The sequence below is a fragment of the Hippocampus guttulatus genome, chromosome 8, assembly GCF_054856545.1.
Source record: "Hippocampus guttulatus isolate MCC_2025c chromosome 8, RoL_Hgut_1.0, whole genome shotgun sequence".
Taxonomy (NCBI): domain Eukaryota; kingdom Metazoa; phylum Chordata; class Actinopteri; order Syngnathiformes; family Syngnathidae; genus Hippocampus; species Hippocampus guttulatus.
Window position 1 is genome coordinate 10,972,064 of NC_141268.1, and position 25,588 is coordinate 10,997,651.

The 25,588-nt window shown below is 41.2% G+C and overlaps 3 protein-coding genes across 4 annotated transcripts in view; 1 reads left to right on the top strand and 2 right to left on the bottom strand.

Moving 5' to 3' along the window:
* foxj3 (forkhead box J3) overlaps positions 1–12,164 on the bottom strand; it is a 108,930-nt gene extending 96,766 nt beyond the window's left edge. The window contains exon 1 of the mRNA XM_086118457.1: positions 11,900–12,164. The gene's annotated coding sequence lies outside the window, so the exon portion shown is untranslated. The remainder of the gene's footprint in view (positions 1–11,899) is intronic.
* Positions 12,165–14,032: 1,868 nt separating this feature from the next.
* On the top strand, positions 14,033–16,707 carry ppcs (phosphopantothenoylcysteine synthetase). 2 transcript variants are annotated; one of them, XM_086117212.1, is made up of 4 exons: positions 14,033–14,131; positions 14,390–14,918; positions 14,984–15,087; positions 15,473–16,707. In XM_086117212.1, exons 2-4 carry the CDS (start codon positions 14,399–14,401, stop codon positions 15,797–15,799), a joined length of 951 nt encoding a protein of 316 aa, XP_085973338.1. In that variant the 5' UTR covers positions 14,033–14,131; positions 14,390–14,398; the 3' UTR covers positions 15,800–16,707. The 2 variants fall into 2 exon arrangements, with proteins under 2 accessions (XP_085973338.1, XP_085973339.1); XM_086117213.1 differs by having other exon boundaries at positions 14,039–14,131; positions 14,393–14,918.
* Positions 16,685–25,426, bottom strand: utp3 (UTP3 small subunit processome component). Its single transcript, XM_086117211.1, has 16 exons — positions 25,256–25,426; positions 24,428–24,515; positions 23,622–23,666; positions 23,277–23,330; positions 23,082–23,199; positions 22,930–22,998; positions 22,126–22,247; positions 21,885–22,037; positions 21,737–21,808; positions 20,404–20,444; positions 20,234–20,330; positions 19,077–19,211; positions 17,994–18,130; positions 17,863–17,926; positions 16,993–17,100; positions 16,685–16,917 (listed from the first exon to the last, which is right to left on the bottom strand). Exons 1-16 carry the CDS (start codon positions 25,270–25,272, stop codon positions 16,828–16,830), a joined length of 1,410 nt encoding a protein of 469 aa, XP_085973337.1. The 5' UTR covers positions 25,273–25,426; the 3' UTR covers positions 16,685–16,827.
* Between the last annotated feature and the right edge of the window lie 162 nt (positions 25,427–25,588).

The following is a 25,588-nucleotide window of genomic DNA, read 5'->3' on the forward strand; positions in this document are numbered from 1 at the left end:
GGATCGGGGGAAGCTATTCTTCTGTATGACTGCCCGACAATGATTAATTGTAGAACCAACATGACTGATAGAGGCAGACAATACAATTCGCTTTTAACATTAGCAATCTATCTTTGGCGAAATTTATATTGCAAGGTTCAAGTGACAGCTCAGATACATGACATGCCATCGTTGAAAGAAAAGAACGCATGGAATCAGATACCTTCAGATCAAAGTCAGGCCTCTTCGATTAATATTGGATCAGATTTGATCCGATTTTTTAAAAACGTTTAATTAGAACTCAGATTGACTTTAAAGGTTACGGTTGGCTGTAAACGTCCCAAAACCCCACATAAAAGACAGAACCTCCACACACACGAGCGCACACACACACACGGACACGCTTCTTCCTATCCCAATTCTCAAGACATTTTCTGATTAACATAGTAAAATGTTCGACTGTATGTATGAAACATACAGTATTTATTGTTTTAGAGCAACTCTTAAATTGATTTTTTTTTTCATTTTATTTCAACAGTTTTTAAACGTCACCAAAACTCAATGTCTGCTACCCGAGTGGCAAGCTGTTGTGTATGCAGCTACAGACATGCTTCTGCGAATCACAATTCTCACACCGGCCATCTAGATTTCTGATTAATGAGTCAAAACATTTGATTCTATGTATATGTACAGTATTCATCGTACTGAAGCATATCTTAAATAGAAGTAAAAAATGTTTGTTGATGTCTTTCCCTATGGCAGCAATCTATTGTGTGTGCAGCCCCAACTTCCGCCGACTTGCTTTCCAATCACAATTCCAACAGCGGGTGCCTAAACGTCATTTATGTGGCAAAAAGACAAGCTTTCCTGGGCCATTTTTTGGTGTCCAAAAAATAATAATAATTGGAAATCAAACAGACAAAAGAAATTGAGTTATTTAAGTTATTTTGGAAGGGGATTCACAGTGGATTATCTATTGTCCTTCTCCCCTCCTCATTTAAAGTTAAAGCACAATAAGCATTTGTTCAATGTATTATTTCTTCATTATCAAAGTACATTTTCATGATTTTTTTATGTTGTGCTGTATTTTGAACCACACACCAATTTAAATTAGAAAAAAAACTATCAATTTGTGGGATGAAATTGATTAATTGCATTTCCATTCATTTCAATGGGCACATTTACCTCATTTTAACAAAGAGTCAATAAATCACATCCGGGCATTAAATTCAGAATTGGGCACTTGGATCTGCAACGTAAATTCAGCCAAATGGGACTAGCCTGAGTTACACCTGAATGACTTCTGTTTCTCAGGACAGAAACTCAATAAACTCCTGTGAACACAACTCCACTGATGACAAATCACAATGTTTGTTCTTATGGAAATTAATTCTGGGAAAAATTGATATGTTATCATCATTCATAGAACAAGTTAATCAAACTAACAGGAAAACTAATTTAGGAAACACTAAGCGACTGAATGTACAATATATGCCAAGATTCAGTTAACCTTTTTCAAAGTGACGTTCCACCAGTTTTTCCCCAGCGCCATGTTAATTCCTTCTCACGGTCAAGACAAGGATGTCTGCCAGTCGGGGTCCGATCATTCGCATTTGCAATCACATCACTGAAGATCAACGTTGTTGGCAGGTCTGTGCAGGGGTTAAGAAAGGTGCGACATTGCAGGCTCGAGGGGTTGGATGATTTATATTATTAAATCATACTGCCTCATCTTGCCTCTATCCTTACATTCGAATAAGGCCTCTGAAGCAGTGAATTGGTCAACATCAACGTTTGTTCTTAAACAACCGATCTCCTTGAATGACTCACACGCATTGAGAGACTTTTGATCTGACTTGTGGAGGAAGTGCTTGCGAAGATGTCATTACAGTGTTTGGCATGCGGTTTAATCATTACAGTGGCTCCTGTAACAAATGCATCATTCACTTCGAGGTAAAGCCCCCTGACACAATAACCCAGATGGGAAAGTGGAAACCTGAGCAGAGACGGGAATTTTTTTTTCAAACGACAAACTTGCTCGACAGTGAGACTGTTTTGTTTAGTTTTTTTTAATTTGTGGTCAATCACATCGCAAATGGCTCCCGTATTACACGATGATGATGACTCACGCTATTATGTGTCGCATAAACTTACTAAAGTGTTCGTGAGTGAGGGTGACAATGCTGGAGAAAAATCCTCATGGAAGGGAGCAGCATGGGCCAACAATGACATTAAGCAAGTGAAAGTGCTGATACGGGAAATATTCGATCCATAATTGTCGAGAAACGTACCACCAACACACACACACACACACACACACACACTATGATGAAAGTATTTGGCTCGAAGTAAGCAGTTTATCATCACAGATTGCGGCACAAAATTTGGATGACTAAAATGATTAAAACACAGAATTTTTGAGTTTTTCAGAACTGCGGAGACTGTCCCAAAATGCTTCGCTGGGCTGAACACAAACACATTAGCTTTGCCGCAATGAGCTTACATCACCGACGCGTGGGACATGGCAGTCGAGGCAAGCTCAGTGTAACAGCTAACTAGCATTGAGCTTCGGCTGGTTACTGGTGTAGATAAACAGGTTGCGGACAAACTCCCGAGTCAGCTATCAGAGCCTCCATGGCGGAAAAAAGCTAACGGGTATCATTCTTACGCGCAGATGACAAGGAGTCATTAGGAGAAGTTGAGGAAGCCATGCTAATTGTTCAACTAACCTAAGATTAACATCAGGAAAATCAGGAAAGACCGGAATTGCTTTGGTGATCAAGTACATTGTTCACAGAAGTCTGGTTACAACCATATTAAAGCCACCTTTGAATACCAAAATATCAGGCAAGATCAGTGTGTGGAGACAAAATTATCCAAAGTAATGCCACACAAGTAGTTAAACAGAATCGGAAATTAATTGTTACGTTACGGCTCACATCACCCAGGAGGAATGGCCTACAAGAATAAAAGTATTTTAAGAGAGTATATTAAATATTTATAATATCACTAATGTTATTTTCGTTTTCACAATACAGTTCTGAGTTTTAATTTTGACTTTTGAGGTCTGCACAATAAGTGATTTCAAAACAATGTTACACGAGATCTCTTCTCTTTAATCATGTCATTTTTGCTAAAGGACGACACAAACCATTCAGGAATAATCAACTCGAATTGAAATTTGTAGTTGTGTTTGTAATTCGCCCACAGGAAATTTTTGAAGACAAACCGCTGCTTCAGGTTCCTGCTCATCAAAATTGGAGATTTGTGCCTCAAATCGAGTCATTGATTGGCAAAACTGCTTCTCAAAGAAAGTTATTTCAAGCCTTGTGCCCGCCTAGAAATTGTTATAACTGCCTATAGTAATCGTTTGAACACCAAAACACTGTAGTTTAATTTTAAACTCATCTTTGGGGTCAGATGATCGATTTTGAAAAAAACAAAACAATGGTGCATCCACACAGGCAAAGACTCTCCCTAACGTCCACTAACCACTCAGGCTAAACTTCGCTTCACCCCCATATATAATGCTTGTCTTGCAGTCGCTTTATCTACAAAATACTCCTTTGTTACAATTATTGTGCTGCTTGGCAAATAGGTGAGGCTATGGTCAGCAAAATGACACATCTTTGTGAAAATTAAACTCCAATTAAGCAGGGGTTCATTGTATAATTTACAGATAATAGAATTTTGGTGTCAAAGATTGGCTGGCGACCAGTCCGGGTTGCACCACGCCTCTCGCTAAATGTGAGCTAGGATAGGAGATAGCTCACCTACAACCCGAATGAGGACTAGCGCAAAAGAAAATGTTCCCTTGCTTATTCCTTTGTCTTATTGGGGTAATAGAAGACGAAGATGAAAATAAAATCTGTCTTGCAATATTATGGCGCAATGACCGCTTCAGATGATTGCCAGTAGTCAAAAGCATAACCAGGCATACATTCTTGGCGCCGTTACCGCTTGTATTTTGTTTTCTAGGTTTCTACTTGCCATTGGCTTCTGTTTCATTTTCAGCTCAGATGGACACTTAAAATACAGCAGATGCAGTGCTGCCTCCCGTCCACACATTAGGTTGCTTTCAAACATAGGAGTAGGCGACTGATTGCATATAAAGCGCGCAAGTGAGATCACAAGTGGTGATTTTTAAATGTGGAAAATTATTCATTATGAAGTGATGAGCTGTCCACTTGTGACTGGTTGCATGGTGCATTTACTCATTCATTTAGGAGCTTGCTAATCACTACAGTCCTAAAGCGAGACTCCTTTCTCAACCGCCCCCCTTTTTTTTTGGGATATGTCATCTTAATCGTTGTGGCTTAAGTGCACGGTTTTGAAAACGCAATGTAATTTTTTTTAGGTAAAGATTTCTGATAATTTAGCCCAGTCAGTTCTGAGAATGCGTTTCAACGGAAGAGCTAACAGAAAGCTTGATTCATTTTGAAACCACAAAAAATGGAATGAGGCACAATAAGATAACTTGTACTTCAGGCACTGCCACCCTCTTACCCCTACCCTTTTTATATATATATATTTATTTTGTGTGTGTATGCGTGCGTAGGCTCAGCAAGCTTTTAAGTGTCCTCATGCAGTAGTTCAGATGCTCCTGATTATGTATGTTGTCAGTATGGTGAACTAAAAACACTTTACGATTAATTACTGTGTATCTTTTGCTTAAACAAACGACTTTTACAAGGAGATTCCGCAAAACGACTTCATCTGAGGCTTAACAAGACCCAACATTTACGTGGTTTTTTTTCTATACAACTGAGCGACGGGGGAGTATGCCGCAACTGTGTTCTTTCCTGTAATCTGATAATTATCTGCATGAGGATGCCAGTGTCAGGTGTGATGTATAAAACACTTATCAGACAGTGACGTTTGATTTCTGCACTACAGGGCTGGGAAGGAGAGGGTCACATGTTTTTTTTTACAGTATGTCAACACCCTTAAGTAAATGTAACCCGTCTGTTAGAGTTGATACCGGTCAATTTTGTCAACACCGTTTGTTGATAAAAAGGTGAAAAATGTGCACATTGTGCCAGTATTTGAAAAAAGTACCATGATATCAAAACAGTACTATTCCATATCTTATGAGTACAGGTATTTTTACGAATGACTGTGTGCGGTTTGACAGACAGCAAACAAGTTTCTCAATAAGAGGTAACATTTGTTTCCTTTGGGCTGTTGACTTGTCACTTCCAGTTGAAGTTATTTTTTGTAAAACTGAAAAACAAAACAAAGAATCAAACAACCAATGTCCACTCGCTTAATGCTGACAAAACAGTTATTCGAAACATAGACAGGTGAACATAAATTAGCATCAATGTTACGGACATTATAAACCTTTAAACACAAAAAACAAGGCACCCAAGAGCCTTGAAGTCTAGCCGCACTATTACCCAGCTCACAAATACAGTACAGTGGATGGGGCCTGGGACCTGTTCAACCCACAAATGGCTGGGATAGGCTCCAGCACACCCGTGACCCTATCACAAGGTTAAGCGGTTCGGCAAATGAATTAATTGATGAATAAAATAACAAAACAAAGATCCCTGGCTCTGTGCTCGACTGTTTCTATTCTACTGAAGCTATTATGAAGAGTCCAAATCACTCAGAGAAGATAAAAGAGAACTGCGTACCGTCTTTCACATCTTCATTTTGTGACCCAAAAAAATCATTGTACGTTTAGCATGGCTAACAAATACCGCAGCTCGCAGAATCATTTCATTTTTGAATAACAGCTTGATGTCAACAATGTTATTTAATATTTTCTTGCTTAATATCCCATTATTTCATATTATTTTAAGTTCCACGTTTTGACATCCATGATTCCACCACTTTTACTAAAGTTTTATGTTCTTGCCGTGATACCGTTTCAGTGTCTATATCAACATACGGGTATAGAATCAGAATCTGAATTTTGTTTTCTTACTTTTGCTTGTGCCTGATCCACTGAGATAAATGCTGTACTTTTACCAGATGCCTTCCCGAGATCTATCTGGAAAAAACACATGGTTTCTCTAGGTGGGTTCATTAACCTTTTGAATAGCATCTGTGTCAGCATACGTCATTACCACATCTGTAAACCTGGAGTTGATTTGAAAAAGTAAGCACAGAGCATTTCAAGATTAAAAACGTCTTAACGTTGAGCTGAAAAGAATTAAGAATCACTCTGCAGTTGATTAAAGCCCCCTGGCAACTATCTGAGGAATTACTTTAAGATGAGGCAAAATGGGGTTTTCATTCACAGATTCATCTACATCCAACGAGCAACCGGAGCAGGAGTCATTGCTTACAGTTTACGGAGAGATTCAACTCAGTCGGCGAGGAGAATGCACGATGAGGAAAATCGAGGTGGTGAATTGCTGTATGGATTTGGGGGGGGGGGGGGGGGAAATTTAAGTGCAGCCGCTTCACTAGCTTCACTAAATTCACTCTCCCCAGCATGGGAGAAGGGTGCTGGCCAGGTTACGGTAAAGAAGTTGGTTGTTTGAAAACTGGACCGCATTCTCACATCCACCATCTCCCACACTATCCATCCATGGCTTCTTTAAAAATTCATTCATTTACAGGAAAAAAAAATACCGACGCAACCGAATGAGCAAAACTCCAGAATTTGGCTCCTGAATTAATGGTGAAGCATCTCCCGCAAAGCCGAGAGCTGTTGCCTGAAGACTGAACACCTTGAAAACCATTTATTTTCAATTATTACTAAAATAATGCATGTCTAATTGTCACATTTAATTAAGTCAATATGTGGTGGGGAAAATCGAGGGAGCTGAGCAAAAATCCTGCAAAAACTAATTAAAATCCATTGAACAACCAGTCATTCCCATGATGCCATGCCAATGTCAATCTTGTCACCATTTGATATGTCGGCTTTAGAGACTCAATGACAGCTGCTTGTGCTCCCCTCATCGCCCAAAAATGCAGAGAACTGCAGTTACAGTCATTGCTCTGGCCAGCACTAAATGAGGTTCACTTAAGTGCAATTATTCCCCCTCTGACCGCCCCCCCTGTAAAGAGACTTCTCGAACACAGAGAAGTGGGCTCACACAATGTGACTGCAAACAAGATTGAAATTGGAATCGGGGAGGCGCTTCCGAACGGATGAATGGCTTCACGCCTCATCTGCATTCTAGTGAGGAGGCACAGCGGCTCTAATGAAGACTGAGCCACTTCCTCCTCCTCAACGTTAGGCCTCCAACTGAAAGTGAGAGGTGAGATTTAAAAAAAAAAAATGGTTACTGGTCAGCATGGAGAAGCATCTGTAGCGGTGGGGAAGGAAGGGAAAGCTTTATACCTGCATTCAAGGTGAACTAGAATTTAAAAATCAGTTGTGTGACCGGATGTGACACAAGATTCAATGCCAAAGGAATTTGAAAGCACTTTCGAATTGGAGTTTAAAAAAATAAAATAAAATAAAACAGCATTCATGAGCACTAGTCAAAGCACCCAAAAATTATGCAGTGGTACATTGAAGGTCAAAATTGTGGAGAAATATGGCTGCACCTTACTCCACCTCATTCAGCCAACACCAAAGAATGAACAAGCCTGTGTGCTGTGAGCGGCAGCACTATGAAGTAGTGCTGAGCAGGTCTGCCTCACAATTCTGAGGTTCGGGGTTTGCAACTCACGCTTTGTTGTACCCCCATGCTTATGCCGGTTTCATGTAATGAATCTTGAACATGATGAGGACGACCTTCAGTATTTTTTTTTTAAAGTTCTAATTCGTCGTCATCATTTAAACCCTTTGAATGGCCATGACTACACAATGACCTCAGACTTGATTATTTTATCGATTATTCTATTGTTTTATCAAATCATTGGAAACATGTGGTGCCTGGCTAGGTGAGTAATGTGAGAGCAAGACAGCGAATCAGAGTGACGGTAAAGTTGGCAGCTGTGAGCACAGATTAGCAGTTGGGTGTTAATTCAGTAACCGTTAACCAGCCTGCGAACGGTTCAATACCTGGGAGTCAGTTGTGGTCGCAGCATCTCGTGTAATTTCATTACAGTTTGTTCAAAAATGCATTTCTCCACCGGCGGCTATGTCTCTCCTTGACTACTTGAGGAGGCATTACAATACGCTCTAATTAGCAGCGGTAGGCTATAACAAATAAGCTAACATCGATTGTGTGTGTGTGTGTGTGTTGGTTATTGTGGTACATTAGTTAGTTCAACATTTCAGAAGATATATTGCAATTTGCATTCTTTTTGAAGTGTGAAAATGATCCCGAACATTGGACATCCTCTGTCTTGTATGTGCTCCATCCTCCTGGCTCGCTACCATTGTGCCAACTTATTTCTAGTCCAGTCCAGGGTGTACCCTGCCAGTAGATGCTCCAGTTCACCCATAACCCACTGAAGGCACGTACTAGAGTCACCAGATAAATGGATGGATCTCTTTTACTTTGAAAGTCGACAATTGTCAGAGAGATAGTGTTCCAGCTACCACTGTTCTAGATTTGTACTGAGTAACACCAGCCCCCAAGCCCCAAAAAGTTACTACATCATAAATAAAAATATATTGGCATCCTCATGAATAAATTGACTCCTGTCAATCATATAGCACAATAGATTTTTCACCTGAGGGCTGAGACGTAGTGGTCTAATAGGGTTTTGCTGCAGAGGGTACCTGTTGTTGGGTGCTGTCCAACCACAGTAGTGTGTGTGTGTGTGTGTGTGTGTGTGTGTGTGTGTGTGTGTGTGTGTGTGTGTGTGTGTGCGTGTGCGTGCGTAAGTGCGTGCGTGCGTGAGATGAGTATGCATGTAGCCACAGGCTCAACTACCACCAGGAGTCTGATAACTGCACCTCACGGATGGCCATTTGAATAATCACTTCAACGAGGGGAGAAATTAAAAAGGCTCTCAGTGTGAAGGGGGGCTAGGCACAAGGCCACTCGCCGCATTCCAAATGAGGCAGTGAAAGCACACCCACTTCCCACCACCGCCACTTCCTACTCACAATCACAAGCCTCGCCATTGACATCCATCCAAAATTGTCGCGTGTCGCATCATGAGTAATCTATGAAATGATGCACAGATGGGCATATTCGGTGGTGTGGCAATTAAATATTGAAGCCCCCCCCCCCAAAAAAGACTGTAGAAACTGAGAAACTGAAGTCATACAAGTGTATAAATACACATGGGCAGAGGGTCCGGATTTGAACCGATTAGCGAACCCGTCAGCTCTGCAACGCCACGTCAATGTTTAACGCTTAATGTTCACTCAGTGCTAATCATGTGTTTTTGGCATCCTGTCTTCCAGTCGGCCAATTTACAGAAGACTTTTGACAGTCTTCATACATTTGCACAGGTCTGAGAGGATGAAAATAAGATGATGGTGGTGGATGAGAATGGTGATTAGACTCGCTAGCTTCAGCTATTTTTTTTCAGACAAACACTGTAGAGCGACTTGAGATCATTGCTAACAGGCAGTGCTTGTATCTTAAATTTTTGCTCCCAACTAGGGCAGCACAATACTGGAAAACCATCCAATATGTGATATTTTTCATGTACTTAAGGAATTTTTTTCTTTATCATCTCATGAAAGAACTAGTACTTTTAGTGTGGAAAAATAAGCAGGATCATTGCATTTTTATCTAATTAAGTTATCTAGTATTTGTAATGCCCCTTAATATTGTTCTCCCTTTGGATGGTGATGCACATATAAGGCTGCATCTGATTGGTCAAAAACAAATAAAAGCATACAATTCCTCACCAACTTTCATGATCTTTGCTGTACCCATATTGCATGAGGCATTGCTGCATCTCAAAAGTACCACTGTCTTAAAATTTGTGAAACTCACTTTTCCAGAAAACTGTATGACTTTAAATGTTTCGTGTAGACTGTGAATTAAAAACTCACGATTAACGGTGTGTGTGTGTGTGTGTGTGTGTGTGTGTGTGTGTGTGTGTGTGTGTGTGTGTGTGAATATGTGGAGCTGCATGCACAAATACTCACTCACATTTAAAGGAAAGGTGATTAACATGCAAAACCAAGTCTGACCTTTCATTGCGGGTGCTGACTAATATTACGGGCATTTCTTTCAGTCTGAGGTTAGTTGGGACAGTTGGAGGATGGAGGCATGCACAACCCATCCATCCGTTTTCTAAACAATTTGTCATCTGAGTGACGAGTAAGCTGGAACCTATCCCAACTGACCTGCACACGGCACTGTCCAGCCACATGCTTTACAGACAAACGTAAAGTCATTCACACATATGGACAGTCTTCAATTAACCTAAGGTGCATGTTTTTGGAATGTAAAAGAAAGCCAGAGTACCTGGAGAAAACCTACTCAAGCACGGGGAGAACATGCAAACTCCACTCCAGATGTGAACAGAGAAACCCTCGACGGCGTGGCAGACGTGGAGACTACTAGCAGGAATGCACGACGCAGAAATAAATTTAATGCCTCGCGACACAACAAGGTGTGCTCTGTGACTGTCATAGTATTAGTCCTTTGACTGTTTTAGAGTTTTTATACAAATATTAAATGAAATTATGACATAACTACTGTGTTAGCCTAAGTTAGTAACTAGTGATTCTCAACAAAATATCACAAAAAGTGCATCTGGGGAAGTAAAGTTCAGCGAGCACTGGCACAAATAGCTAAAAAAAGGAAAAAAGGACTAAAATATCATTTAAAACTCATTTTACAATATTACTCTTGACCCAAAGTGCTTATTTATATATGCACATGGCAAAGACTCTCCATGACTTAACACCAACAACCCAGACTAAATTTAGCTCCTCCCCATTATGCAAAGCTCATCTCTCAGTCAAGATGCATCACTTCACCATATTTCCTTCACAGCAAATACTGTACTACTTTCCTCTTTACATAGGGAATTGGTGACATCTTGAGGCATTTCAGAACGGACACGCACAAAAAAAACCAGAGTGGGAAGTTTGTGAGAAAATAGCTGGAGGTCAGTTCCACAGAAATAGGTCAATTTGTGAATAGCACACCAAGAATCGGCAGGGGTTCAATACAATACTCTGAAATGATGATATGTCGTTAAAGAGCATTTTAAGTATTCTGCCTATCACTGTCGCTGGCACAGATAGATAACCAAACATATGCTACATTTAGTAAATAAATCCTTTTCAGACCAGTTGAGCGAAACTGGTAAATTCCTGCGATACAGGAGACGATCTCTCTGGCCCCAAGTGCTGGTAACATGTTCTGACTTACATATGGATTTGTCACCGTAGGAACTAGGCTGTCGTAAATCGAGGGCCACTCGATATTAACATGCACGTGGGGGGTGACACGCCCCTAATGATCAAACACAGCATTGCCATGAGATTTGGAGGTGGTGGGTTGCAACTGTCGCGTTTATAGTGTCGTGCGGGTGTATTTAATGTTGTGGCCGGCCGCCGGGTTTCATATGCTGCACTTGTTGAGCCTCGAAGCACAAGTATGAATATATTTATGTTAGGGAGGAATTCAATGGCGGTGTGCGAGGAGGACACGATTGACAGTGGGGGAGGGGGGGGGGGGGGGACACACTGCAACAGCTGTGAGTCAAATGCCACCAGGGCACGCAGGAAAGCCAAATGAGACAAACACACACAGGCAAAGAAACACACGCGCACACATACTTCCTACTGCACACGCATACCAAACAGCTAGGCTAGCTGTGGAAGAGAGCTGGGGTACGTCACTACATTACACCCAGAAAAGAGGGTGTCTCCCCCCGCCTAGCCACCCTAAGCGCGCCCCCCTGCCACGGCGAGCGGAAAGCTGTCAACCGGGGCCTGCGCGCCGGGTTCAACCCCCCCCCCCCTCCAAGCCCGCCCCTCCTCCCTCCTCGATGTGAGAACTTGAACGCACAACACTTTGTGCGAAAAAAAGTCGTCAATTTCTCGGGCCCTAGTTCAACTTGCATGCCCGAGTGGCTCACTTACTCTGTGGGGAGAGAGAGCTGATGTTGACGGTGGTCTGCGTAATCCTCGCTGTAGTTTCGCACTTAACTGCTCCCGCCTTCTGACGCCGTCCGCCTCCTGTGGCCCGGCGGGTTCCCCCGAGAGTGTCCCCCGCGCGCTCGAACGCTTGTCGTCCCGGGCAAAGAGCTGCCGAAGGTTCGCCGGTGTGCCTACGGTGCCGTGGCGTCCCTTCTCTGCTTCTGCCTGCCTTCTCCCCGCTTCGCCTCTTGCTTCGCGGCCGAGCCAACATCCGGGACTCTACGCGCTTTAGCCGGATCTACTTTTTTGGTGAACGTCGACATGCACGAAGGGCTGTTGTCCCCCCCCCCTAAACCATACCACCCCTAACTCGGTCGCCGCCGCTGCCGCTATAGAAATTAGTGCGAGGTAAAGAACGCGAGGAATCACATCTCCATTGTCCTTGCAAAACGGGGAATGAAATGTTTGATGAATTTAATATTTTGTAATTTGTATATGTTGTTATTCATTTTGCATAAGGTTGTAATATTCTGATGTATATTACAGTCCATATTCAAAATAATTTTATTGCGTATTGTAATTTATGTACAGTAAATATCATATATACATGTATATATGATGTGATAGAGAAATATTGAAAGAGAGAAATAGAGAGCGAAATGGACAGACATATGTCATACTTGCGGATAGCTCCATCCATCCATCCTCTAAACGGCTTTTTCGACACGAGGGTCCCCATTGTCCTAGCAAATGTTTATTCAACCACTTTCTTAGCCTTGTTGCTTGAAAAAAGTTTCCTACTTGTATCAAATAACGTGTTATTTGATTTTAGATGTTTTAATAGGTATAGGGTTCTGGGTGTGTGCACAAACGTTATTCGTGCTCCTAATTATCAAGAACTCAAAGGTTATTGCATGGGTTTTAAAAAGTCAATATGAATAAAGCCCTAAATCACAGTTGTAAAAGGAAAAAAATAAACCATCAACACATATACATAAATAAAAACGTCACTCGTTTCTACACTGTTATAATTTTATTTGACACAGCATTCACTTCCAGCATAAGACAGTCTCTCATAAGTGCACGTTTAATTGATAAATGGGAAAGTATTTATATCCAGGCAAAAACTGGCCAAGTGACTTCTTACAAGAAAGAGAAAAAGGTTGCTGCAGACAGTGCGCTCTATTCAGCAATACAACAGCGTCCCCCGTTGATGAATTACTGGTACTATTTAGGCATTGGTTTTGAAAGTCAAAGCAAAATATTGAACAACAAAATCATGCCATTTTACCACAGATTATCCTGATGAAAAAAATAATTCAAAAGCTAATATGATTAACTACACACCAAGTGTGAAAATAAAGTGCCTATTTCCCTTCCTCAGAAACACGTTGTGTTTGTGCATGGTGCTTGCTCTGTCTCAACTGAAAAGTAAATAATAAATGACCTTACAATCGCCTTAAAATCATTCATCTATCTATGTCGTCATCCATCTACATACACTGGATATAAAATATCTGAAAATATTCCAAACGCATTGTCTAAGAACTATGTTGCGGTCAAGTGAAGATGAAGTTGTTGCCTATAATTCCAAAATGTATGGCACATGCCAGAAACACAACACATTAATCTCCAAAAGAACACAACACTGATACGGTGCCAAGGTGGAGGGAATTATGAACAGTTCCATCAAAAGTTTTTGGATTCATTATCTCATCTTTTTTTTCCCACAGAATAATGGCATTAGAACAGGGGGATGTATACACTGTACTGTTTTTTATCTATCCATCAATCCATCCTTCCCTCCCTCATCATTCAGTATGGCAGTACAACAGATACCCGCTTAGGGGCGCTAATGTACTTCTCAACAAAGCGAAGAACAGCGGTCCTCTCTCCAAAAGAACACAACACTGATACGGTGCCAAGGTGGCGGGAATTATGAACAGTTCCATCAAAAGTTTTTGGATTCGTTATCTCATCTTTTTTTCCCCACAGAATAATGGCATTAGAACAGGGGGATGTATACACTGTACTGTTTTTTATCTATCCATCAATCCATCCTTCCCTCCCTCATCATTCAGTATGGCAGTACAACAGATACCCGCTTAGGGGCGCTAATGTACTTCTCAACAAAGCGAAGAACAGCGGTCCTCAGTTCCAGGAAGTGCTAAAGTTGCGACTTGAGTTCCTCAGCTCCACAGTTTACACATCTTCCTTCATACCTTGGACTCAAAAGTAAGATTTTTTTTCACGGCGTGCTGTTTTTCTCCAAAAATTAAAGCGTGGTTACGACACGGACACATGAGGAAGTCGCTGACAAACTATAGTTCACCTTGTGGTCGTGCAAAAGTGACAGCTGTAGGTTTCGTTATTACTGTACTCTGCGTTGGCGGGCAATAGAAAATGAAAGGGAGTGGTTTTAAGTTTAACTTCAAGACTTAGATAAGAAAAAACTAAAAACACATTTCCCCACCTACCCACAAATATTAACAGCAGCAGGCCATGGCAGAACCCAGAGTGTCTTCCATCGATGGCAAGCTGGCTGAAGAGTTCGCTGCTCCATCGCAAGTGGACGAGGTCCGGGAGAGGATGACCACCTTCGCCCGGCTCCATGCCGAGGCGGGCCGGTGTGTGGTCCTCATCACATCGGGTGGCACCAAAGTTCCACTGGAGTCGCGCACCGTTCGCTTCCTTGACAATTTCAGTAGCGGGAGGAGGGGAGCGCAGTCCGCAGAGTACTTCCTGGACGCCGGTTACGCCGTTGTCTTCCTGCACAGGCATCGCTCACTCTATCCATATGCTCGCACGTTCTCCTCTGTCAATGTGCTGGATGCCCTGCAGTTTTCGGGCGGGGATCAGGACCGTGTGGTGGTGAACCCGCAGGTGCTCCCAAACATCGCCAAAGTGCTGAAGAAGTATCAGGAAGTCACAGCCAGCCAACTGCTGCTTCCCGTCGAGTTCAGCACTCTGTCTGACTATCTGCACCTCCTCAAGGCATCAGCACAGGCCCTCAGCGGCATAAGTAGATGGAAACAGCTGTAGTGTCAACATGTGTTCACACATCACTAACAGACCTCTGGATTTTAGGATCCAAGGCCATGTTTTACTTGGCAGCGGCTGTGTCAGATTTCTACATCCCCGCGTGTGACATGCCAGAGCACAAAATCCAGTCTTCCAATGGACCGCTTCAAGTAAGCCAAAAATACATTAAAAACAGTGCACTCTTGCCTTCATGCCAAATTTTCGCCTTTTTTCTGTCCAAATGGGTAAAAATCCAGATTATCATTGTCTCTCAAAGATTGATCCAGTAAAAATCCAGATTATCATTGTCTCTCAAAGATTGATCCAAGTAATCATTAATTATGAGATGTCTCTGAATGAATATCCTGAGAGATTATCTCATTTGATCAAAGTCAGCAAAAGTTCAATTGCTGGATGCCTCTGAAAGATGATTGTAAGCAATGAACCTGGCTCACATTTTTAAAAAATCAATAAAAATATTAAGTCGATATGTGCGTACCCTGCTAATGTGGTCTATTTAAAAAATCTCAACAATGAATCCCTATCTGCCCGCAGCTGAGCTTGAAGATGGTGCCCAAAATTCTGTCCCCGTTGGTGATAGACTGGGCGCCGCGGGCCTTCGTCATATCCTTCAAACTGGAGACGGATGCCGCCATCCTGTTGGAGAAGGCTCGACAAGCACTGGACACATACAGGCACCAGGTGGTGGTCGCCAATGTTCTGGACTCACGGCGGGGCCATGTGGTGGTGGTGACGCCCACCAGCCAACACGAGGTGGTCCTCTCCAAGGAGGACGTCGACAACCAGGTGGAGATCGAGGAGAAGATCGTGACTAATTTAACCGCGGCCCACAAGCACTTCATTGGGCAACAAGTGGGCTGAGTGCCATCGCTGTCATCATCACCTGGATATTGTCTTGATTCTTAGCTTTGCAGTCGAAGAGGGATGATTCATGAATTCAAAGCAAAGAATCATGTGCAATGTTTGTATCTAGGTGTCTTGATGCGGTTTCAGAATTATGAATGTTAAGGAGCTAAATAATTTAGCGCCCAGCACTTTCATGCCTAAACAAGTTGCAGGACTTAAAGGCTAAGTCAAATCCAACATTTTCTTTACAATGTTTCATACACCCCCACTAGTCTAAACACAGCAATCTGATTAATAATGCTTTTATAAAATATGAATGAAGCAGCGCAATCCACACGTTTATACATCTGACAGGGCTGCCATTTATCCGCTTGCTGTTGACTGAAAACGACATCACAGTTCCTCAGGTAACGAACAACCACTGCTCACCTATTTTCTGGGTTTGGTCATGTCGTTCGCAAGCTGAGCCCTTAAGACACTTGTGATGTCATTTTCAGTCGACAGCAAGTGACAAAATAGCCGCTGCCTGAGTTGGATAAAAACAGGTGGATTTTGCTGCTTAATTCATATTCCACAAACGCAGTATTAATCAGAATGTTCAGATTAGTGGGGCCACATATATTTTGGCATCACGTCCTTGCACGATGACACATTCTCCCCAAACAATAGTTTTTCTTGAAAAATGTCACCAGTCTCCAAAAATCTATTTGCAACAACCCACTGAAGAGGTAAGGCTTTTCCATATATTTCTTGTTTAAATGTCACCATTGAACAGAATTATCATTCATATTAAACGATTTAGGATTTGAATGTTCATGCTAACTTTAACAGGAATGTTCAATGACTGACATTTTATTATTTCAATGTTGGTTCTAACAATGTTCTTAACCTCTTAACATATTAAAAAGATCGCAAAACGTTTATTCACTTGGCATGATGTCAGTTTTGTTGCACAACTATGTTTTACCACGGTTCGATTTTTCAAAGTCTTAAACAGATTCTGTGTGACAAAGCTTTGCAGCGCAATATGGTCTTTCCTTTTGTTACTTGAGTTTGATGCTCTTCTTGACACCTGCGCGGATACCGGATAGTTCTCCGCTGTATCTCGTCTCCTCCCGCCGAACCTCACGGACCTAATGAAGAGACAACCGGTCAATATTGAACATAAGCATACACTGGAACTACGTTCAGGCGAAGCGACTACACACTTGGCCCTTTCTGCGGATCTTAGCCCGCCTGAACTTCTCCCGGTGCTTGACTCGAGGGTTGCGGTCAATCTTCTTCCTCTTGGGAGTGAGTCCTCTGTTCTTAGCCATCTGCGACAAGGCGTAAAATTAGGATGTGTTTGAAACATTTTGACGTTGGAAAGCACCATCGTTGAAAAGTGAAGTGGTGTGACTTTTATTTTTGTTTGATGAAATATTGCGCTGGGTTCTGTTTACAGCTTTGATGCTGCGGTTTTGCAGAATCTCTGGGGGGGAAAAGCAAATTTTCTGTAACTCTGCAAAGCTGAATTGTGAATCTGTTTTGCATTATGACACATAAGCCTCTTTCGCACAGAGATTCTGCAAAACGTCCACATTACAGCAGCGAATTTGGCATCTATTCGTGTGCATTCTGCATTTTACATGGAACCCTGTCAAAGACAAGCCTCTCTCACATCGATCCCGCAAAATTGCAGTACGACAAGAGAACTGCCTTTTACTGTATTTGTGGGTCTTTTATGCACAAGTACCCAGCAAATTCATAAAAGCCTCTTTCATACAGAGATTCTGCAAAATTGACCTATTACAACTGCAGAGTTGTCAGCTATTGGTATGACTTTTACACATAACCCAGTAAAAGTGGGATATTTCTGTAACTGAGTTTTCGCACAACAATACGGCATCCTGCAATGAGATAATTAGATGACACCGTGCCTACAGCTGTTTTTAGAAACAGGTCATCAGATCAAAATGGATTTTGCTAAACATTGTGATTTGTGCAGCCGTGACTACATAGTCACAAAATGAAGGGAGATTTTGTTTCGATTTTTTTTTTTTTGAATTATTTGACTAATCACTGCAACGCTCACTTACCTGGTACGTGATGCCTCTCTTTGCCTCTGACTCTAACTCCTCCTCTTCATCCACATCTTTCATCCTGCAACAATGTCAACAATGAAGAAAACGATTTTTTGGGGGATCCTGAGTTCACAATCCATACTTACTCTTCAGCTTTCTGAGGTTTGTTCTTCCTCTTCAACTTCATCCTTTGCGCCACTTCTCTGTAGAATCGCAACGCTGCCTCCTCGTCCAGGTCCGAGTCAGAGGCAGTGCCCGTCTCTGCCACCACTTTGCCGGAATCCTGCATCCATAAACGTGCCCTCATTAGCATCTGTGTTAACCCCCAGTAATGGACCATATGCAAGGCAACACTTTGACACATTTCCACCTGGTCTTCGCTCGTTTCAAGCTAAGGTGACGCCATCTGGACGAAAAATATCCTCATTCTTTAGATGTGTGGGCTTGTGTAATAAGTATATTTAATAATTTGATTTTCTAGGTGGAAATGTAGGGATAGCCCCTCCAGCCCATGCTGTGTCGAGCCAGCTGTTTTGTTCAGCGAGTAAACTCTGCTTTTCATTTTAACCGGTTTATCTGCCGCTGTTACATTCATCAAGCCAATTTGACCATGCAACAAAAACTTGGCCATGGTTCAAGCTCCATCCCTCCCCTCATGTCCCGGCTCAGCACACAGCGAGTGGGGGACTGCCCCCTGCGCTTATGGCAATCGAGAAGTTCTCGAGTCCTGTGAACATTCAACACCGTGCTCATCCTGGCAGTGATTAAATGCAAGTTATTGTTATCATTTTATTGTGGTTGTCGAAGTTCACAACCTCAATTTTTACTGCAGCTGCACCATAGAGCGTAACAATAAAGGCTTTCCAATCCATTTTATTCACTCTTTTTATAGAGCACTTTATGAAAGTGATGGCTTGTTTCGCGGTCTATGAACAAATTTGAGTTGAACATCTCAAAATGTTGTGCAAGTTTATCCACAAGCAGACCTCATTTCTTGTAAAACTGCAAATGGCTCAATAAATCAAGATATAGATGCTTGGATTGTTACTTGGATAACTGGAGCAATTAGAAAGGTAATTCAGAATTTATGATAACTTGATCTCATTCCAAGAGTTTGGTGCTGTCATTGTTTTCGCTATGCATTAGTTACCCGGAAGTTAGCACGTCGTCGTATCCCAAATGCGGAAATGGTGCATGCAGTCCATTAGTGCCGATGTTTTTTTTTTCACCTTGTCATTTTTGGTTGATACGGCAGCTTTCTTCTCAGCCACTGGTCTGCTGGTGATCTCTTCCTCTTGAGCAGCCAGCAGCTTGCTGTACTGCGGTGCCAGGCGGGCATCAACTGAACTCAATTCATTGATGAGCTGCAGGCAAGAAGACTTCAGCTTTACATAGGCCTTAGAACAATTTTCTCAGGTCAATGTTGAACAGCTTTTGTTCCAATGCTCCATACTTCCACCCAACATCCGTAATATTGATTCTCTTCCCATATTCAAATACCATCTCAAAACCCACCGATTCAAAATCGCATACAAAGTTCAAATTCATCTCTTCTTTTATTATTTATATAATTTTATCTGTGGTTTTATTGTTCTTGTTTCTAAAGTGTCCTTGAGTGTTTTGAAAGGTGTTTATAAATAAAATGTATTATTATAAACTTCAACTTTAGATTCAACATTGTGATTCTCTTTGGGTCGGTGTTGAGCAGTTTTAAATTAACTTCGTGGCACTGTAATGTAGGTTTGAGATGCAATGTCCCAAATCTTCGGTGGGGTCAATGTCAAACCGCGAGTCAGCTTTTGTTCCATAATGCAAATCGCCAACATGAATTCACATCTCCATCTTTTACGTCTCACGGTTGCATTCAACTCACTCAGTGGCAGCCATTTTCACGAATCACAACCCGTTAAGTGCCAACCATTTTAGAACAGTGACAGAATATTGTGCGAAACAATTATGATCTAGCAGCTATGTTGAAATATTGAGATGCTTTTGCTCCTGAATGGTGAAACTTTGCTGTACACAACAGCTTTACAGATGCCATGTAGATAATCTTTTTCGTTTAAATGTTTTGGACCCAAATTCAACACTTCTTCAGAAACCTCTGCTTTACAGATGTCATCTATCTATCTATCTACTATCACGTCATAGTCAAGCCAAGTACAGCCACTTGGTGACAGCACCTGTTATTTGATTTCTAATGGGTAAGCAAAGGAGGCATCTTTTTGAGTTCTGGCCTTCATTTATTCAAGTGAAGAATGCAAGCCGGTAATTGATGGTGGAATGGGTGTATTTGCATGGTGTCTGGGTTCCAAAGTTTGGACAAAAAGCATGAGACGATGATAAACTGTAATCCTACCCAATGAATGAAGAGGTAAAGACTTACATTTCTATAAGTGAGCAGTCGTTCGATGACTGGGTGGTTGTGAGCGGGGATTCGTTTGGCTTTGAGCACCAGGTAGAAGCTGATGTTCGTACAATAACTGAAACGGGAAGCATTAAAAATCAAGACTTGGCGAGCGAGACCGCTTCACAGTTCGAAACTACTCTACTCACTTGAGGTAAAGCTGCTGTTTTGTCTTCAGGTAGTCGGCACCCTTTTGGAAAAAGAAGCAAAGTAGGATTCGTTCAGTAGAAGCAATGATGTGAACAGACATTCCTAACTTTTAAAGAACACTAAGCATTTTCCCACAATTCCAAGATGTTTTCATAACATCTGTGCTTTCATCAATATTCCCCAATGAGCAAGAATTACAACACACATTACACAGCATATTTCTTGTCTTGCTGTGTACAGTTTTCGTTACACGACGAGCTGGGGTGGAGCTCCAGAGGTCAAACTGTAGCTTGTAAGGACAGAACTTCATACAATACACTGTATGTAGGTGGTGCACGGAAACAGCAGAACAACAATAAAAATACAACCAGCACTCCACAGTGACTTACATTATTGTCGTTTTCCTTTGCTTATGAAAACTATGCAGATGATAACCAAATAGAGACGCCGATGTTTTTATTATTAAGAATTAAAAAATAAGATACAGTGAAACTCCTCTACAACAAAATCATGTTTGCAGCAAGAATTTTTTCACATCAGGGGGCTTTTCACTGCATCAAATTTTATCTCACACACACACACACACAAAAGGTGTATGTGTGTACTCTTTATTTTTATTCCAATACGTAGTGCATAAATATGAGCATACACTTATTTGACACTTCAGATAGCCAGTGTAGAAAGAAAAAAAACGGGAATGAATTGCGAAATTTACGATCAGCATTCACTTTCACTTACATCGATTTCTTGCAAAATGTCTTTTACTTTGCTTCCTCCATCTTGCATTTTGATTACTTTTATCCTGTCTTCAAGCGTGAATGCTTTTCTTAACTCCTTAGTCTGCAAAGGGCCGTTTCGTAGCCATTTTAGCAATATAACGTTCGTGCTGCGTCTGAAACTAACAATAACAAATACTTCCTGGACTACTGCGCATGTGTAAACCAGTGTGGTGGTTGCTGTTGCCGTTTCCGAACGAAGCAGCAGAGGTCGCTGTGGCATGCTGAGGTTGGATTAGACTTTTGCGGAAGGCTTGTTTTCATTGTAGTGAATCTCGTTGCGAAGCAAGAGCAGAGAAAAAGATTTCGTATAATTGAACAGGGGGACTTTTGGTCGTAGGCGGAGCAGAAAAGTGGGAATGGCTTGCATGTATGAAAGTTTTTTCACACTAGGGGGTATTTTTGCCCATGTAGGTTTCGTTGTAAAGGAGTTTCACTGTAGTACAACACACAAGTCAAAGAATTAATATAATATATAAGAAGACTAGACAGAAACTTGGACTATCTGCACCAGACACATTGATTAAGCTTTGAATCGAAAGGTAAAAGAGGTCACCTTTCCCGGTGGGATCTTGCCATTTTTGACCATCTGCATGAGTGGCTGCAGCTGGTCCTTCATTTCTGTAAGCTGCACATTAACAATTCTGTTCAGCATCCATCTCACTGGTTGCTTTTACGAAGCAGCTATATCACTCCCTGTGTACCTTCGCCTTGAAGTCCTGAATGAGTTCAAGCAACTCGGGCGACTCCTTCTTGAGCAGTTTCATTTTCTCCTTGTGGGACATCTGCTTCAAGTCCTTAACGATGTTCTCCTTTTCCACAACTGTCGCCTCGGTCTGCTCCTCTGGAGCAAACTCCTTTATGTGGAGGCACATGAAACAAACAAGTCGTTACCCACGCGGGTGATGGCACATTTCACGGCGGGTAATTGATGATCTGAAATACCTGCAAAAAGTTTAAGTCGTAATCCTCCTCACTGAGATGTTCAGCCAAGCGCTTTTGGATTTTCTTGGCTTCTTCTTCCTCCTCTTCTTCCTCGGCTACCAACTCATCGTGGGACTTTCCCTCTGTCAACATAAAATGGAAACATGTTACTGGCAGTGAATTGCTCCACCGAAAATGTCTTTTCCTTGCTATGTTCCAATTAGGCCTGAACAATTTTGCGAAATAATCAAATTGGGATTTTTGTTCCTCAACATTGCAATTAATTTGAGACTTCATTTTAAGGTCTTCTCCCAATTGATTCTTTCACAAACAAAAGCAATAAATTAATCTGTATTACAATAAATAATTTCAGATTTATTATTAATATTTTGGTCTTGAAGCTTAGGTTATGATACAATAATAATGGCAAATGAAGCAGGAATTAATATGAAAGACAGTTATTTATCTTCTTCATTTAGACATGTTACACGTAAGTTACAAAACACTGACTTCCAATCATTTCAGCGATCACGACGACAACTTGAACAAAATTCAAGTGCGGTAAAACCATAAATCAGAGTACCGTAATAATGCAAACAGGTGTCATGAAAAAAATGATATGGAAATATGTGGACTGCACTTCTTATGCAGTAAACTTATTTCGACGATTCATCTATCTATTGGTAAAATATGACGCAGATTTTTTCCCCCCATAAAACCGCAGCCTTTGCAATTTGAAATTTACATTCTACTGCATTGTAATGTCAATTTGAATTTGATTGATAACAACCCGCGACATGATATTAAAAAATCCAGTATTCTCACTTGTGGCCACATAGTCGGAGTCATAGAACATCTTCTTCTTGGTGCCCCATGCTAATTCATTGGGAAGCTCTGAGGAGGACAATACAAACAATGTTAACCGAGCTTTAAGTACCGGTACATCAGAATCAGTACCTGGTGGACTCATGTCTCACCTTCTTCTTTCTTGCCCTCGAGATCGCTCTCCATATCAGTGCCTTCTTCATCCTCACTGTATTCCTCATCATCGTCATCATCATCCATCTCGGAATCATCCAAGGCCATCACTTCCTCCTGCAGAAATAAGCACAAATGTCATCTGGAACTCTTAAGAGCTAATTATAAACTCCAAAAGGAAAATGGGATCAAACCTCATCATCCAGCTCCTCATCACTCTGCAACTTAACTCCTCTGTTGAGGAGTTCCTGTGTGGAAAAGACCATAATGTAGACACAGTTAAAAATGAATCATAAAAATAAACACAAATGATCAAAGCAAGTAATTAATAGTCAAATATGAAGTAGCCCATTAGAGTAATCAATCGTGTTTCAATCATAAATTGAAGGGGAAAGGCACCATCACACTATGCTGTCTACTTGTAGGCATAACTAGTTTTGTCTAAATGGCGCTGGACAGCTTTTGTGTTTGATCGCAACAGTAAATCGCATTTTAAATGCCATTGGATCCATGAAAAGGTATAATGATTAAAAACTTACCTCAATCTTCTCATCATGAAACTCATCGATTTTGTCCTTGGAGTTCTGAGATGACAAATTTAAGAATGCAGGATCAATGCATACATTTTCATTCATATATTATAACAATTAATTGCTCCCACACAACAGCAACTACGAGAATGAAAAAGGGATGGAAATTAATCCATAAAGGTTTTAGGAACAGAATTTTTGTCATGATAATTTCATATGATGTACTCACCATTAATAGTGGCTAGCCTGGTACCGTTTCCCGAATTTACTCCGTTTATGGTTATACAGTAAGTTAATAAATATATTTTGGTGATGCGGTCATAAAGTGGTGTCAAAAATCTTATAATTACGACTGTTATGCTTGGTTGCCATGGTAATGACAGAAAACGGCTAAAGTGAGGTTGCGAGCGCCGAAGGGAGCGATGGCAAACACACCTTTACAAAAACTGAGGCAGCGCCGGGTGAGTTACACCACAATCTGTGACTGGATTGTGAAAAGCTGGCAACGAGACTGACTCTGACAATGACGCACATTATACTATGTCTGCGTCCAATACTATAATGAGTCTTGCGTCTATGTTAAACACAGAAACGGCACCCGTAACTCACACTACGCCTTTGATACGGTGTATGGTCGTAAAAATACAGTACCGTAGTTTGAACGTGGCAAGTGGCAGCTATCTAGTTAAGAAGACTAAATCAACAGCCTCAGCAACTTTAACATATAAATTCCAACCTGTGATCAAACCTGAACATAAATAAACAGATGTTATCAATAGTCAAAATAGAATTCAAATCAGAAAAATACTACTTACGCTGTCAAGGACAGCTATGTTTTTGTATCCCTCTGGATCACCTTCATCATTCTCTTGCTGTTTAATTGGCCTCCGGACCTTTTTACGCCTATTAGCAGAAAAACAACATGGCAGAGGGCGGAAACATGAATGCATTTTGTCTACCATTGTGCGACGTAATGCGTAATACAGATTAAGCTGTTTTGCCTTTAGAAAACATACAGAATGACAGTATTAAATAGAATTGAAATATATATTTTTCACACTTTACATGAATTAAACGGCCATTGTGCTGCTGCCCAGCTTGGCAGGAGCGGTATACTGTAGTACAGACAGAAATACTTAACGTCACGTGTGTCCAACCGTTTTTAACCAAAGATCTACTTTTGAGGTAGCCAACCTCGCTAGCCAACGCGCTCGCATGAAGATTTTAAAACATGTAAAAATACCCGTTTCAAATATTCTTATCTAGTTATATGCGAGTGCAAAGATGTAAACGTAACAAGGCAGAATATGCAGCAGAATCTAAATGCAAAAAGCGTGAATTAATTGAACACGATATTTAGAAGATAACCTGATTTTAAAGAACATTTAGAGATGCCTCAATTTTGTACGATTTATTTGTCGTCTAAATTTACTGAAGATTTAGTCGACTGAAATGTTACGAAACACTGTCGACTAAAATGAAAGGTAATTGTTAAATGTACGACTTAAGTTAAAAATCGTTTAAAGCAAACAATTAATAAACTCGGTTTAAAAACACTGTACGTTGTAAACTGTTACTTTTGTCATGTCCCGTTAAGTGGAGGTGACGTTACATTTATGTTAGCTAACCCTGCCCAGACTCACCTTAATGCTCGAACCATTGTGCAGGAATTCAATACAGCATCTGACAATAGAGGCACACAAAACGTTAACGATGTTCAGAACAAGTGATAAGTTACACTAACTCAGTGCGTAGACAGCCTGAGTAGTATACACTGAGCACCTTGCTATGGTCTGAACATGTGCTTCCGCAAACTCTTCTTCGTCAGTGTATTGATGAAGAGTGACGTGACCAATTACACGAGTAGCGCCATCTGTTGTACTACAAGGGACTGTTTCGTTGATTCTTTTAATACCGGTAATTTAAGTAATGCAGTACAGTAATGAGCTCACGGAACGACAATAAGTGAGGATATT

Coding starts and splice junctions, on each gene's coding strand:
- ppcs (XM_086117212.1), top strand. CDS start 14,399: ATGGCAGAACCCAGAGTGTCTTCCATCGATGGCAAGCTGGCTGAAGAG. Junction 14,919..14,983: donor ACAGGCCCTCAGCGGCATAA/GTAGATGGAAAC, acceptor TCTGGATTTTAG/GATCCAAGGCCATGTTTTAC. Junction 15,088..15,472: donor CTTCCAATGGACCGCTTCAA/GTAAGCCAAAAA, acceptor ATCTGCCCGCAG/CTGAGCTTGAAGATGGTGCC.
- utp3 (XM_086117211.1), bottom strand. Junction 23,331..23,621: donor TTCATGATGAGAAGATTGAG/GTAAGTTTTTAA, acceptor TTTTCCACACAG/GAACTCCTCAACAGAGGAGT. Junction 16,918..16,992: donor AGATCCGCAGAAAGGGCCAA/GTGTGTAGTCGC, acceptor TCTCTTCATTAG/GTCCGTGAGGTTCGGCGGGA.